The sequence below is a fragment of the Giraffa tippelskirchi genome, chromosome 10, assembly GCF_054371585.1.
Source record: "Giraffa tippelskirchi isolate mGirTip1 chromosome 10, T2T-mGirTip1v1.2.pri, whole genome shotgun sequence".
NCBI lineage: Eukaryota > Metazoa > Chordata > Mammalia > Artiodactyla > Giraffidae > Giraffa > Giraffa tippelskirchi.
This window is the reverse complement of record NC_137284.1, coordinates 12,185,120-12,200,274: the sequence shown is the minus strand read 5'-3', so window position 1 is coordinate 12,200,274 and position 15,155 is coordinate 12,185,120. Positions and strand designations below refer to the sequence as shown.

The window sequence follows — 15,155 nt, the reverse complement described above, 5'->3', positions numbered from 1 at the left end:
AGATGGGGATTTAATCCCTGGGTCAGGAAGATCCCCTGGAGGAAGAAATGGCAACCCATTCCAATATTCTTGCCTGGAGAATCCCATGGACAGAGAAGCCTGGAGGGCAACGGTCCTTGGGGTCACAAAGAGTCAGACATGATTGAAGTGACTGAGCACGCACACATACCAAAGATCTTTCCAAATAAAATGGTAGGATATCTGCGCTTTGTTTACTAGTGGGGAGGAGTGGGAATAGATAAACAAGATTCAGAGAGCTGGCAATTGTCACTGAGAATTGACAGGGCCATTCTCTCTGCTTTTGTGAATTATTGAAATTTTTCAGAATTAAAAAGTCTTCTAGGGATGTCTCTGGTTGTCCAGTGACTAAGACTCCACACTCCCAATACAGGGTCCCTGGGTTCCATCCCTGGTCAGTGAACTAGATCCCACATGCTGCAACTATAGATTCCCCATGTTGCAACTAAGACCTAGGGCAGCCAAATTAATCAATAAAGTCTTGAAATCAATACGTCTTTAAAAAGGTTCAACCTCTGACTGTATGAAGATTACAACAGTCTTCACTCCATCTTACCTGCACAATTGTCAACATTTTACTTTCCAAAGGAAATTTGCAACTATAAGGAAAGATATGTGGAAGTTGCTGAGAGATTCGCTTGCCTGGGTCTGGGGGATGGGAAGGACTTGACAGCTCATCTGGGCTATGAAGCAGGAGGTGGGGCCAGGACAGAAAATAACCAAAGTCTAACGTTGTAAAGATGTTCTGATCTTCTGGTGTTGTCTCCGTGGGGCTGAGGCAGATCCAGAGGGCACGATCTGGTTGGAGCTCAGAGTGGAGGTCCCGGGGCCAGGTGAGTGGACCCCACAGCATAAACATGGAAGGAGGTTCTCCCATCAGGTTATCTAGAAGTAGAGGCTGAGACAAGGATTTGGCACAATTGGCTTATGAGGGAGCAGTCTCAGGAGTTTAAGTAAACTCCAGGGGTTGGTGATGGACAGGGAAGCCTGGCATGCTGCAGTCCATGGGGTCACAAAGAGTCGGACATGACTGAACTGAACTGAACTGAACTGAGTCTCAGGAGAAGATCAGGGGAAGCAGGACAGGGCAGGAGAAATAAGCCAAGGACAGAGGTGGTTTCAGCTGCCCGCTGGTTTCAGCGGATCCCACTGGTGTCAATTCAGAAGCACAGACTAGTTCTCACCGTCAGTCCAGGGGGTAGGCCTTTTCTACCCCATGCCAGCCAGTCACTGGCTACAGGGTTGGGGGAGGGAATGTCTTTATGTGTGTGTGATTAAGAATCTTTTATATATATATAAAGATTCTAAATATATATATATAGTTGTTGTTGTCTACTGGCTCAGTCGTGTCTGACTGTTTGTGACCCCATGGACTAAAGCTCTGTTCATGGGATTCTCCAGGCAAGAACGCTGGAGAGGAGGTTGCCATTTTTTCCTCCAGGGGCTCTTCCTGACCCAGGAATCAAACCCAAGTCTCTTGTGTCTCCTGCATTGGTGGCAGGTTCTTTACCACTGAGCCACTTGGGAAGCCCCTATATATGTGTATGTGTGTGTGTGTATATGCATATGTATATCTGTATTCACTTATTTGACTGCATTGGGTATTAGTTGTGGCATGCCGGTTGTTGGTCATGTCATACAGGATTGTTCACTGTGGTGCGTGGACTCTCTAGTTGTGGTAGATGAGTTTGGTAGTTAGGGCACATGGACTCCAGAGCATGCAGCCTTAGTTGCTCCAGAATATGTGGGACCCTAGTTCCCCAACCAAGGACCAAACCTGCATCCTCTGCATTACAAGGTGGATTCTAAACCACTGGACCACCAGGGAAGTCCCTGGGGTGCCATTTAAGTCCCTCAGTGTTGAGCTCAGGACTCTGTAGATAAATCTCCGAGCACTAGCTCTATATCCGTGGTGCTCTCTTGCCCTCCCCATATCCCTCTCTCCGACCCCCAGAACCCAGAGTTCTGATGCTGTCTCCTGCCACAACCACCCCTTCTGATGATGAGACCAGGGTGTCTCAGATCTTAACAGGGAAACAGTCAGGACAAAGTGGAGCCCGGTGGAAGTACTCTAGGCAAGTAGAAGACAGGAGGTGATGCCAGCCAGCGTCAGGCCCTGTACGTTACACACATTACCCTGCTTAGGCCTCACAGCCCGCACCACTCCTACCCCCAGGATAGGCACCGGCCCTCCTTACATAACAGGTGAGGAGACTAAGATGCTGAGATGTTATCATCTCGTTCGACCTGCCTAAGGTCAAAGTTCATGGGAACAGAGCCAGGATCCAGCCCAGGCTTGTCTAGTGCTCATGATCTGGACCTGGAGAAGGCAATGGCAACCCACTCCAGTACTCTTGCCTGGAAAATCCCATGGATGGAGGAGCCTGGTAGGTTGCAGTCCATGGTGTCGCTAAGAGTCGGATATGACTGAACGACTTCACTTTCACTTTTCACTTTCATGCATTGGAGAAGGAAATGGCAACCCACTCCAGCGTTCTCGCCTGGAGAATCCCAGGGACAGGGGAGCCTGGTGGGCTGCTGTCTTTGGGGTCGCACAGAGTCGGACACGACTGAAGCAACTTAGCAGCAGCAGGAGCAGCAGCATGATCTGGACCATTCTTCAGGAAGGGGTTGGTAGTGGAGGATCCTGCCTCCAACTGTCCTTGCCTGCCCTGCCCCCAGGAGCTGAAGGTACAAAGGGGATACATTTGGGCCCTGGTTGGTTCCCTGCGGTGTCAGGCTGGCTGGACCTGGGAGTCCTAAGCTGGCTGAGGGGACTGGAGAGGGGTCAAGGCTAAAAATGTTCCTTCCACTGCCCACAATAGTCTCCTGCCATCTCCCCTCCCAGCCACCTCCACCCCTGAGCAGCCTATGCCAGGTTCTGGCAGTGCAGTGGACAGGACAACAGGGCATCTGCCTACTGAGGACCCAGAGTCCACGTCCTTCTTGGAGGGCGGGATCTCAGCTTCACAAACAAGAGACTGGTTATCTACGCCTGCCCTCTGCACCTCTCTCCCCTCCTGCTGTTTAAAGTTCCTTCTGTTTCATGAGAAAATTACTGAGTTGGAAGTGACCCTAGAGACCACAGTCCAATCCCCGCCTCCACCATGATATGCATGTGAGAAAATCGAAAAGAGGGCAAGTGTGGTATTCACTCAGTCACGTCTGACTCTTTGCAACCCTGTGGACTATAAACTACCAGGCTCCTCTGTCCATGGAATTCTCCAGACAAGAATACTGGAGTGGGTGGCCATTTCCTTCTCCAAGGGGTCTTCCCAACCCAGGGATCGAACCTGGTTCTCCCACACTGCATGTAGATTCTTTACCATCTGAGCCACAAAGAAGACCAGAATTTTAAGTTTATAAGTTTAGGGCCACTTGTCCATAAATATTCCCCACAGAGTACCAAGTGTGTAAAATCATCGGACTATGAGAAAAAAAAAAAATGTTCATTTATCATGACCTTTTAAGTTTGGGAAACGCCTTTAGTATTACAGTAAAGTTATTCCATTTCAGGAATTCTCAGAGCCTTTAACATGCTTTAACATTCATTGGAAATGAAGATAGATATCCAGGGTTTCCCAAACTTATTTGATCATGGAACCCTTTTGCTACTGATCCATTAGGACCAGTGTTCCATGGAACATACTTTGAGAAAGGTTACTCTGGCTTCCTGAAAAATGAAAGCCAAGTAGAAGCATCCTTCCAGTGATGGGACACTCACTATCTCCCTGGACAACCTGTCTCATCTAAGATGCCTCCACCAAGAAATCTTCCTTCTTTTGTGCTTGCCAGTGGCACTGAGGCTCAGGTCTAGGTTCTGCCTGTTGAGGTGCAGGGGAGAAGTCTGGTTACAGTCAGTGGATGATGATACTGGCCTCTGCCACCGACCACACCCCTGGGTCCAGCTCACTGCGTCAGAAGGGCTCTGGGGATTGACATAGTGATGGATTCCCTTGCAGGACTGGCCCAGGTCCCAGAACAGAGTCACGCCACTGTCTCTGGGCTCTGCTTCTGGAGCCCAGCCAGGAGGGGGGCCCAGCCTTCTCAATCATCCCCACTAAACCAGGGGTTGTCACCACAGGCTGATAGAGATACTGATCACACATCCCAGCAGCCTGGACACAGAGCACTGGAGTCGGACCAATACACACAGTCCTAATCGCAGGCACTTCCTTGCTGTGTGACTTTGGCCAAAGCACTTGATCTCTTTAAGCCTCTTTCCTTTTCTATGGAATAGAGTTAGTAAGCTTCCTGAGAATCGAGGGAGGTCAGCATGCAAAAATGCCTCCCGAATAGTGCCTACACAGAGCCGGTGCTCACCAACCCTGGGGCCCCATCCGGCCCTTTGGCTCTGGAGGACTCGCAGTCCAGGATCTAGTCACCTGGACTACTTGTTCCTCCCAACTTCTTTCCCTCTTCCTGCATCCCTACCTCCTTGATAGGAAAACAGCAAAATGTGGATGCTCAAGCAAGATCTTCTGAATTCACACAGAATTAAAATCAAGAAGAATATGACCTCCCCCCCTTTTTTACTAGAAAGAATAGAAACAGCCCAAACCCAGCCCCCCACCAACTCTTTTCTCACTGAGTCACCAGGAAGCCCCCAGGCCCTGAAGTGCCCTGGCATCAACCCAGGAGTTGATAGATAGAGTCATCCAGCCCCTCAGCAAGTGGCACTTTCAGCCTCCTGCAAAGTTTTCTTCCAATCCCTTTCTCATGCCTGTTAAAACACCCAGAGCATTCATTTTTATTCATTAAGGCAATCGTGCATAAAAGATGGAGGCCCACAAGCTCTGGAGCCAATCTGCCCAGCTTTGAGTCCCAGTCCAGTCATTTACTGGCTGTGTGACCTTCATCGGGTGGCTTAACCTCTCTGAGCCCTCTCTGCAAAACGGGAGCAAGGACAACCCATAGGGTTTAGATGAGGATACAATCAGGTAATGCATATAAAATGCTCATCCTGGTGCTTGCAACAGAGTAAGCTCTTGTAAATGTTGATTTATTGTCATTGCTAAATGGCTCCATGCTGGATCCTTGTAAGCCCTCAGCAGAAGTTTCCTTCCCTTCTGTTCCCTCATGCCCCACACCCAAAAGCCACCACTATCACTCCAGGTGGTAGCCTCTACCCCAGGGAAGAGGCTGTGAGTCTGCCTTCTTTTGGCTCATCCTAAGTCAATGGAAATTAAAAGACACTTGCTCCTTGGAAGAAAAGTTATGACCAACCTAGACAGCATATTAAAAAGCAGAGACATTACTTTGCCAACAAAGGTCCATCTAGTTAAAGCTATGGTTTTTCCAGTAGTCATGTATGGATGTGAGAGTTGGACTGTAAAGAAACCTGAGCGCTGAAGAATTGATGCTTTTGAACTGTGGTGTTGGAGAAGACTCTTGAGAGTCCCTTGGACTGCAAGATCAAACCAGTCCCTCCTAAAGGAAATCAGTCCTGAATATTCATTGAAAAGAGTGATGTTGAAGCTGAAACTCCAGTACTTTGGCCACCTGAGGCGAGGAGCCAACTGATTGGGAAAGACCCAGATGCTGGGAAAGATTGAAGGCAGGAGAAGGGGATGACAGAAGATGAGATGGTTGGATGGCATCACCAACTCGATGGACATGAGTTTGAGTAAGCTCCAGGAGTTGGTGATGGACAGGGAAGCCTGGCATGCTGCAGTCCATGGGGTCACAAAGAGTCGGACACGACAGAGCAACTGAACTGAACTGAATTGAAGCCAATGGATGGGGGCTGGTTACAAAGATTCCCCCACTTGGCCAAGCCTCCTGCACCCTGGGCTCTTGGCCAAACTACAGTCAAACAGTTTGGGTGGGGGTCAATCTGTCTTGCAATGATGGGGAAGTGTGTCTGGTCCTCGTCTTTCTGCCCTAGAAGGGGCAGAGGCTGTGACTCAGCTTCTCCCCATTCCCAGACCCAGCGGATTCCAGGTCAAAGTAAGTTCAGGCCAACTGCTGTTCTGGAAAGTCCTGGTCCAGAGGGCAGACGGGACAGGCACCCAGGCACGAGCCCGAGAAATGAGACAGTTTTGACCCAGCCTTTCTCCTTGGCCAGCAGCCAGGTCCTCAGCTGGAGTTATGGCGACAGAAGCCAATGGAGCAGCCGCAGTTACTCCCAGGTCAGAAGCTGAAGGACATCCATCAAAGGAGGCCTGCAGCCCTACCCCGCCTGGCCTGACAGATCTACCTCAGAAGGTGACCCAGCCTAACCTCCCACCTCCAAACTGGCACCAAGAGAAGCCCAGGAAAAGTAGCCGCGTTCTCAAGGAGCTGGGCGTGAGTGTCCATTTCCTGCAGTGCAGTGCTGGGGTCAGGGGAGAGAATGGGGTGGAGGGGGCACATGGTGCAGGGGTGGGGGTGGTAATGCAGGGAGACCTGAGGATGGAGGGGGATTGAGACAGTGCTTAACACTCATTCTAAGATTTAAAAAATCCCTGGAGGGATGGGCGAGGCAGTCTACATCTACATGACACTGGCTCAGTGTAGCTCATAGAAGCCTCAGTAGAAGAAGCTTCCTCCCCTTCCCCTCTCTTTCCCATCTCCCCAGCCCCCAGAGACACTGCAATGACCACAGGTGGTAGGACAGGTAGGTGACTCCCACCTGCCTTCCCGAGAAGCGGTCCTTCCTTGCAGGCCCACCAGGATCCCTTAGAAGGCAGGAAGTGAGCTCTGTGCAGCCCGCTGGTCCAGGAGCTCAACGATCTCCATTAGGGCCAGTTCCTTGACAGCGGCTCCCTGTCCCCTGCCCCTGTCTCGCCCAGGCCGTCCATGTGGTCATCGCTCTGGTGTACTTGTTCATTGGAGGTTACCTGGTGGCTGCCATCGAGAACCTTCATCTGGTGGTGCTGAAGTGTTGGTATCCATTCTGGGCGGCTGCCTCTGTGAGTAGATGTCAAAATATGGGCCGGCTTTGGGAATGCGCAGGCAGGCCCAGAGGACCTGGCATTCGGGAGGGGTTGCAGGGTGGGGTGGAGTGCGTGAACAGGAGGGAGGCCGCCTCAGCCTCTGCCCGGCCTCCTCGCTCTAAGTCAACTCTCTCAGTCACACTGGAAGCAGCTCCTTCTCAGGGGCCCCTGTGGGCCTGCAGCCCCAGAGAGCAGCCCCCGGGCTCTCAGTGTGCGTGCGTGCTAAGTTGCTTCAGTTGTGTCTGACTCTTGGCGACCCTGTGGACTGCAGCCCTCCAGGCTCCTCTGTCCATGGGATTCTCCAGGCAAGAATACTAGAGTGGGTTGCCATTTCCTCCTCCAGGGGATCTTCCTGACCCAAGGATTGAACCCAGGTTTCCTGCATTGCAGGCGGATGCTTTACTGCTGAGCCACCAGGGAAGATCTTGGCACCCTCCTCTAATTACCAAGTGTACCCAGCACAGACAGAGGAGGGTGGACGTGAGCTGGGGTGGCTGCACCTTCCTCAGGCTTCCTCAGGAGACTTTGGATCCAGCCACACATCCCTGATGCCCGGAGTCTCTGTCAGGGCCAGTCTGCAGGGCACAAGGCTGTTGGCCAGGGTGGGAGGAGAGAGGAGACCACTGCCCACAACTTCCCTGGAGGCTCCCCAGGGCATCCTCTTCTATCCCAGGTCACAGTGGAGTCCTGCTTCCACACCCAGTACCAGCTCCCAGATACCCGCTCAGACACCTGTCCTGGCCCCTTGCCCGCTGCCACTTCAGTCCTCTGTCCCCACAGCTCCCACCCAAGCTTTCTGTGCCCAGTGAGGGAACTACTGTCCCCACATGGGTGCCTACCCCTCCCTGTGCTCCCAGTGATGGGTGCATAGTAGGCACTCAGCACACATATGAAAGAATAATTGCAGAAAAATACCAGAGACCCTGGAACCAAGAGCTAATATCCTCCAAACTGTAGGATTCAGGAAGGGAGCGAGGCTTGGAGTGGAAGCCATAGTTCAGTTGCTCACAGAGAGGTGATCTGGGCTGCTACACTAGGGAAGCAGGAGAGAAGAGTAGCTTGGCTGGAAGGGGGCCTGGGATGGACCGTGTGGGGGCAGGTGAGCTCCCTTTGTTGGAGGAATGATGTTCCCTATCCCACCAGCTCCCATAGGTTGTCTTTTTTAAGACCATAGTGGGAAGGGAATTTGTGGGTTTCAAGGAACCCCAGCCTCTCTCTTAAGACTATTTCAAATCTGTTCCGCAGTTCCTCATTTCCGGGATCTTGGCAACAACAATGGAGTCGTTTCAGAAAAATTATCTGGTAAGCTGGAGGGTTAAGACCACTCTCTCCCATCCCAAGGCAGGGCTAACATTGCAAAGGGCATCATGTGTAGTGGGGATTCCAGAGGCAGTTCGCCAGGATTTGCCAGGAGCGGGCACAAGCCTTCTGGATGACACAGAGGGTCCAAGCAGAAAAGCCCCCATCCTGGAGGTCTGTCCTCTCACCCCAACTCCCTGCCCTTCATTCCACCTGCTGCCCTTCCTCCACCCCAGCTCAGGCCACCATCCCATCAGGCCAGGCCTGCAGTTGTCACCCAGCCTGTTCACCCAGCAGCCTGGGTGACTATTCTGGCAATCTCCCCTCGGCTCCCCTGTGCCCTCGGCTTACCTCCCATGTCAGCAAGTCTGCGAGTCCCGAATGCCAGCTCACAGCTGGGAGTCCACCAACCTGTCACCTCTAAGGCCCAGCCAGACACAGCTGTTTCTTGCCTGCTCTGCGCTATTTTCTGCCAGAGTACCTTACGTCTCCCCACTGGGCATTCTCTCCCGGCTTTGACTTCCTTCTGATCATTTGTCAAGGCTCAGCTTATATGTCTCCTCTTCCAGGCAGTCTTCCCTGATCTGCCATGGCTGGCTTCTGTGTCCCCACAGCTCCTTGGACCTCCCTGTCTCCTGTCTCCCTCTCCCATGCACTAAGTTTAGGCAGCAGGTGTCTGAGCATCTTTCTAGTCTGGGGTGGCCAAGGGAGGCAGAGTGGGCACCCTCACAAGCCTGGGTGGATGGAAGTGGATTGGGGGATGGAAGGACCATCCACCCAATCCTGTGTCATGGCCTCAGCCCATCCTCCACCCCCAAGCTCATGTCCACACTCATGTCTCCCCAGCCTGGGCTGGGCGGTGGCTGCCCCTTGCCCTCTCAGGGATCAGATCACAAGGGTGTAGTGCCATTTGCCCAGAGCAGAGGCAGGAGATGCTTGGAAAAGCCCTGGCTCTTCCTCCTGGGCTAGGCCCCTTGCAGAACCAAAAGCGTCCCCACTTCCTACACCTGAACGTAGGGAAACACTTACTGCAGAGAAATCCATTCTAGCACCAGGGCTTGGAGAAGCCTTCTGTTCATACTCTTTCCCTGCTACAGGGGTTTGCACTTGGCAAGAGGCTCATGGAATAATGCACAAATAAGCCAAGATAAGGACGAACAGAGGAATTTCTGGGGCCACAGTGGGTTGGGGAGGAGGCAGACCTGAGTGAGAGAGGATAGAGGGCCGTAGGGGCTCGTCCTGTCCTTTCCTGTGGAGGAAGGCAACATTTGGATGCCTGAGAAAGTGAAAGTGAAAGGCGCTCAGACATGTCATGTCCAATTCTTGGAGACCCCATGGACTATACAGTCCAAGGAATTCTCTGGGCCAGAATACTGGAGTGGGTAGCTGTTCCCTTTTTTAGGGGATCTTCCCAACCCAGGGATAGAACCCAGGTCTCCTGCATTGCAAGCATTAGTTGGCATATCTGATGCCAAGATGACTGGGACAGCTTTGAGAGGGAGATGGTGGTGGGAACATCCTTCTTTGTTACAAAACCTAGGGACCCAGCGGCAGTCCTTTGGTTCTCCTGATCCCATCCAGCGGAACAGTGGTCCCCAATCTTTTTTTCCACAGACGGCGGGGGGGGGGTGGGGGATGACAGGTTTCACAATGATTCAAACACATTACATTTATTGCATACTTCATTGCTATGACTACGTCGGCTCCACCTCAGATCATCAGGCATTAGAACGCAGAGCTTGGGGACCCTGTCATAGATGATGAGGGGTGGTGGGGGCCTCCTTGGTGGTCAGCTGGCTCAGAAAGACGTGTTAGCATGAGAAGCCTCGGGCCCAGAGATGGGCAGCGTTTTCCTGAGGTCACAGGGTGAGCTACTGCCTGGCCGGGGAGGAGGACTTAGACCCCATCTGTAGCCTTTGGACAATGATTGTTATTCTTCTTTGCTTATAGAAGGTGTGCCTGGTAGCAAACTCCATCAGCTTCCTCTGCGTGTTGGCTGGCCTCTTTGTCATTGCCAAGGACCTTTTTCTGGAGACTCCGTTTGAGTTCCCCATCTGGAAACCGTACCCCAATGATACCGTGAGTGCCCGGCCCCCAAGGGTCCTCTGACTTTCAGGAAGGCCTGCCTTGGGCTTGGCTCAGAGGAAGTTTCTAGCTCTCAGAAAACCTCATCTGGAGCCCAGCATGGGTGGCCAGCCCATCCCCCCACCCCATGGTACAGAGATGATATTGGCTTTCTCGCTGGTCAGCATCAAGGAGCTAGACAGGGCCTGGACTCGCTGCTCCCACTTTAATAGTTAAGGAAACTGAAGCCCAGAGAGGAGGAGGGGCCCGCCTGATGTTAAGTAGCAAGCTGGCAGCAAATTCAGGACCATAATCTAGGACTGCTGATTCCTTGTTCAAGGCTCTATAAATAGCATAGCCTCAGTGACTCCAATATCTGTGAACCTCACAGCAGCCTTGCAGAGCTGGCCGAGTTCACCTTGTTACCCCCGTTTTATGGAAGTGAACACTGAGGTCCAGAGAAGCTAAACTAGTGGATCAAGGCCACACAACAAGGCCGGGGTGCAGTGAGGACTCAGCGGGGTCTAGACTTCAGGCTCAGTGCTTTTTTAGCCACAGCCTCCCCTGAACCAGGAGGAGGGCATGGCGACCCATCCCAGTATTCTTGCCTGGAGAATCCCATGGACAGAGGACCCTGGCAGGCTACAGTCCACGGGGTCGCAAAGAGTCGGACATGACTGAAGCAACTTAGCACAGACTCACGCACCCCTGAAGCAGAAGGTGGGCCAGCTGTTCCATGTGGGTGGCTGCTGACCTCAAGGTCACTTTCTAAGTATTCTGAACACGGTGGTTCACTATTCCTTATTGCCCTCCACCATGCTCACACAGGTTGAGCACACACAAGGACACGCGTGCACAGACACACACATGCACACGTTCCCTACCGGCTGCTCATGTCCCCAAGAGATCTCCCAGTTGTATGGTGATCCTCACCCCAGACCTTCTCCTCCCCTGCCGTAAGCGATGCTGCTTCTCCCTGAGCTTAGATATCCTCGTCTAAGTGGGATTGGATGAGATGATGCTGAAGACCACCTGCCTTTCTACCAGGGGCCCATGAGAAAACCCCAGTCCTCAGACACTACTCACCAAGGACCCGTGGGTACCCAGTGCTAGGCATAGAGCCAAGCCACTCCTTGCCTCCTGGGCACACCTGGGAGCTGAAACCCCACTGTCCCTGCTGGCAGGTCTGACCGCTGCCTGTTTCCAGGTGATGGGTGCAGACACCCAACGAAAGCTTACCTGCCTCTCCATCCCCTCTCTCCCTCCCAGGTCCACATCCAGAGGCTAGTGCTGGCCCTGCTCTGTGTCACCTGTGTGGAGGTCTTCCTTCCGGGGCTCATGGCCGTCATGGCATACAGGGATGCCCGCCTATCTGCAGAGGTGAGGGCCTCCAGGAGATGGGGAACGAGGCTACAGAGGGCACAGAAAGGGGAGCATCAGGCAGAGGGGGGTTGCCCAGTAAGTGGGACCACACACAGAGGCAGCCCACAGTCTAGTAGGGGAGACAAGGCATGGGACGGGGGAGGGTGCCAATTCGAGGTGAAAAACGTGGGGCCACCGAGGAGAAAAGGCCACGGATGCTCAGACCAACAGGCCACTGTGCTCCCAGCTCTCAAGCCCTTGGAGACCTTATGGGGGAGATCCGTGGAGACGGGCAGGATCTGGACCTGCAGGTGGGATGGGAGAGGGATCCGCAGTAGAGGGAACAGCAGGGGCAATGGCTCAGAGACCTGCCAGGGAAGGCTGGTAGAGCCACAGTACGTTGTGGGGTGTGGCTGTGGTGGGACCAGCAAAGGGGGGATCACAGGGACTGAGAAGTTTGGGGATACCAAGTACCCTCTCTGTTAAACATATGAGAGAAACATGACTTATTTAACATAATCTTGTCAACTGCCCTTTGAAGTGGGCACTGACCTTCCCCCCATTCTACAGATAAGTAAACCAAAACTTAGAGAGGCCATGTCACTTTCCAAGGTCAGAGAACTGTAAGGAAATCCAGGACTCAGTCTGAGGCATGTTTCACCCAGAGCCAAGCCCTCGAGTACTTGTGAGGCTGGCAGAATGGCAGGCTGGGGCCAAAAAGATTTCGAAATAAAAGACTAGTTTCTCCCCACCCCAGAAGTGATTTCCTGGACTCATTTCTTTGAAGGGAAAAAAAAAGCTCACACTATAATCTTAAGTGTAGAAAGCCGTAAAAAAAAAAAAAAAGTATGGTCTAAATTCCCCATAATTCTGCAAGGTTAACACTTCAATTGTTTTCATGTTAGGGTCATAATGTTCCAAGTTTTCACACAGCACGGACATGGCTTTGCATTTGAGTTTTACTCACACCAAGCAAATAAGTTGTCTCAGTCATTGCCTGGCTGTCTGGCAGGAAGTCTTCTTGTTAAGGCATCAGAGAGCTAGAAGGGGCCTTGCTTGTGTCCGTTTCCCCAACTTCATGGGGACTTGAGGCTCCAACAAGTGAGCCATCGGGAAGGGCTTTGTTGATCACCGCTTGCTGCTCACATTTGAGCATCAGGGACAGTGGCTTCTCTCTTTGGCAGGAGGATGACCTGCCCCTTGTCCCCGACTCACCATTGGAGCTCAAGGAGCAGTCAATGATGCCTCCACCATCCTACGAGGATGTCACTCTAGGCGACCTGCAGGACAAACAGGAGAGGAGGTGAAGAGGCCCTGGGATCCCCACACTGTCCAAGTTCACCCCATCTCCCTGGCTGATATGTACTGGTTCCAAGGGGCAGTTACCAGGAAAGCGCAAACAGTATTGTTGCTAGAAATGTCTGTCCCATGCTGGCCACCGAACCAAGGACCCAGTCCAGCCCCTCAGCCCAGAAGGAATCTCGAGGCCCCCACCTGCTGTAACATTTCCACTGGACCAGAGCACAGCCGGGTCCTGCCCACCCTCCTGGCCAGCCCCAGGAGTGGACCTCTGGGCCAGCAGCCCCCGGCACCCTCCTCACCGTTCTGCTTCCGCCAGTCAATGATGGGTGCACCAGGAGCGTGCCCACGTGGGGCGGAGTGGAGCCCGAGAAGGTCCCTGAGAACCCAGGGAGGCACCTTCTCCCCTCAACTCATCCTACCGAGAGGTGTCTGCGAGAACTTGGGCATCTGAATCTCTGAATTCTGGGGTGGGGGTGGGGGTGGAGGGCAGCAGAGGCATTGAGTCAGACAGAAACTGACCAGCTCTTCCCACCAAACCGTCAGTGTGTCTCCCTGCCCCTCCCTCCCCCCACCCCGGCCTCAGTGTCTCCATCTGTACAGTAAGGTGGTGGGCGGGTGAGGTGATCCAGCTGGAAAGCTCTGAGATCTGAGACAAGTTCAGAATCCCAGCTGTGACATCTGAGGTTCTCGTGAAGTTTCAGCCTCAAAATTCTGCACCTACTTGGGCTGAGTGAATGAGGTTGGGGGTGGGAAGAGACCCACCTTTCTCATTTCCCAAATTTCAGTCATCCAGGAACAGTCTCCATGAGTTTGCTTTACTGTACTGTATTCCATTTGTTTCCTTAAATTGCCTTTTTTCTCACATATAATAAAGTTAACTGGGTACTTTGTATCTGCAACAAACAGGAAGTCAGTATCTTTCCATAAAAAGAAGCCAACCACAAAAATCATGTAAACACAGTAAAGAAAAAAATAAAAGCAACTTGCTGCCCCACCTCTGTGATCTCACCTGCTTCCCTCTGCCTCTTGCCCACTCTGTCCCGCCACCTGGCTTCCTGGTGGTCCCACACACATCCCCGGCTCACCCCTGCCTCTGAGCCATCCCCTTGCCCTTCCTCCACCTGGACGCTCTCCACATGGATTTGCAGAGCTCGCTCTTTGAATCCTTACTGGGCTTTGACTCTGGCCCATTGATGATGTCATCTAATCCTCCCATCAATCTACGATGTAGGTTTTGTTACCACCCCCATTTCACGCAGGATCGGAGAAGTTAAGCAGGGTTGTCCAAAGGTAACCAGCTATACATTTGCAGCAACACGGATGGACCTAGAGATTATCCTATTAAGTGATGTAAGTCAAAAAGAGAAAGACAAATACCATATGCTATTGCTTATATGTGGAACCTAAAATACTACACAAATTAACCTGTCTATGAACCAGAAACAGAACATAAAGAACAGACTTGTGGTTGCCAAGGGAGAGGGGAGTGGGGGAAGGATGGAGTGGGAGTTTGGGACTAGAGACACAAACTATTATATAGAGGATGGATAAACAACAATACTGTATAGCATAGGGACTATATTCAATATCCTGTGAAAAACCACAATGGAAAAGCATATAAAAGAATATATATGTGTATAACTGAGTCACTTTGCTATACAGCAGAAATTAACACTGCATTGTAAATCATCTATATGTCAATTAAATTTTTAAAAAATAAACCAAGTGGCAGAGATGAGATTTGGAAATAGACAATCTGGCTCCAAACTGAAGGGCTGCCTCCTGACATTGCCCTAACACAGCTCTAGCACAGCCCCTGCTCCTGGGGACCTGCACTTTCACTGGTCAGATGAGACCTGCAGGTGTGGGCAGCTACAATTCCTGGCTACATAGCAAAGTCAGCCTTCGCAGCTCATGGGAGCCCTGTCCTCCTAGATGGACCATTTCCCAAGTGGTTGTAGCCCAGGTTTTCGGTTGTCTGAAATAGAATTCTCTGTGCAGTCTTATAAAACTCCTCTGTACATGGATGCCCTCAAGATCACCTGCCCTTGCCCCAAATATTCCCAGGGTTTGAAGTTCTTCAAATTCTCCTATCTGCTTTGTCACCTCCCCTGTTGCTGCTTCTGGTTGTCACCTCTGGCTTCAGCCACTGACTTACCTTTTTCTCTTCTTCTGACCTGCAGCTTCTGCAGG

General features: G+C 52.0%; 1 protein-coding gene across 1 annotated transcript; it reads left to right on the top strand.

Moving 5' to 3' along the window:
- Nucleotides 1–6,094: 6,094 nt before the first annotated feature.
- Nucleotides 6,095–12,967, top strand: MS4A10 (membrane spanning 4-domains A10). The gene is made up of 6 exons (XM_081531140.1): nucleotides 6,095–6,306; nucleotides 6,792–6,911; nucleotides 8,181–8,237; nucleotides 10,185–10,313; nucleotides 11,568–11,678; nucleotides 12,845–12,967. The coding sequence occupies exons 1-6, from the start codon at nucleotides 6,109–6,111 to the stop codon at nucleotides 12,965–12,967; spliced, it is 738 nt and encodes a 245-aa protein (XP_081387266.1). The 5' UTR covers nucleotides 6,095–6,108.
- Nucleotides 12,968–15,155: the final 2,188 nt, after the last annotated feature.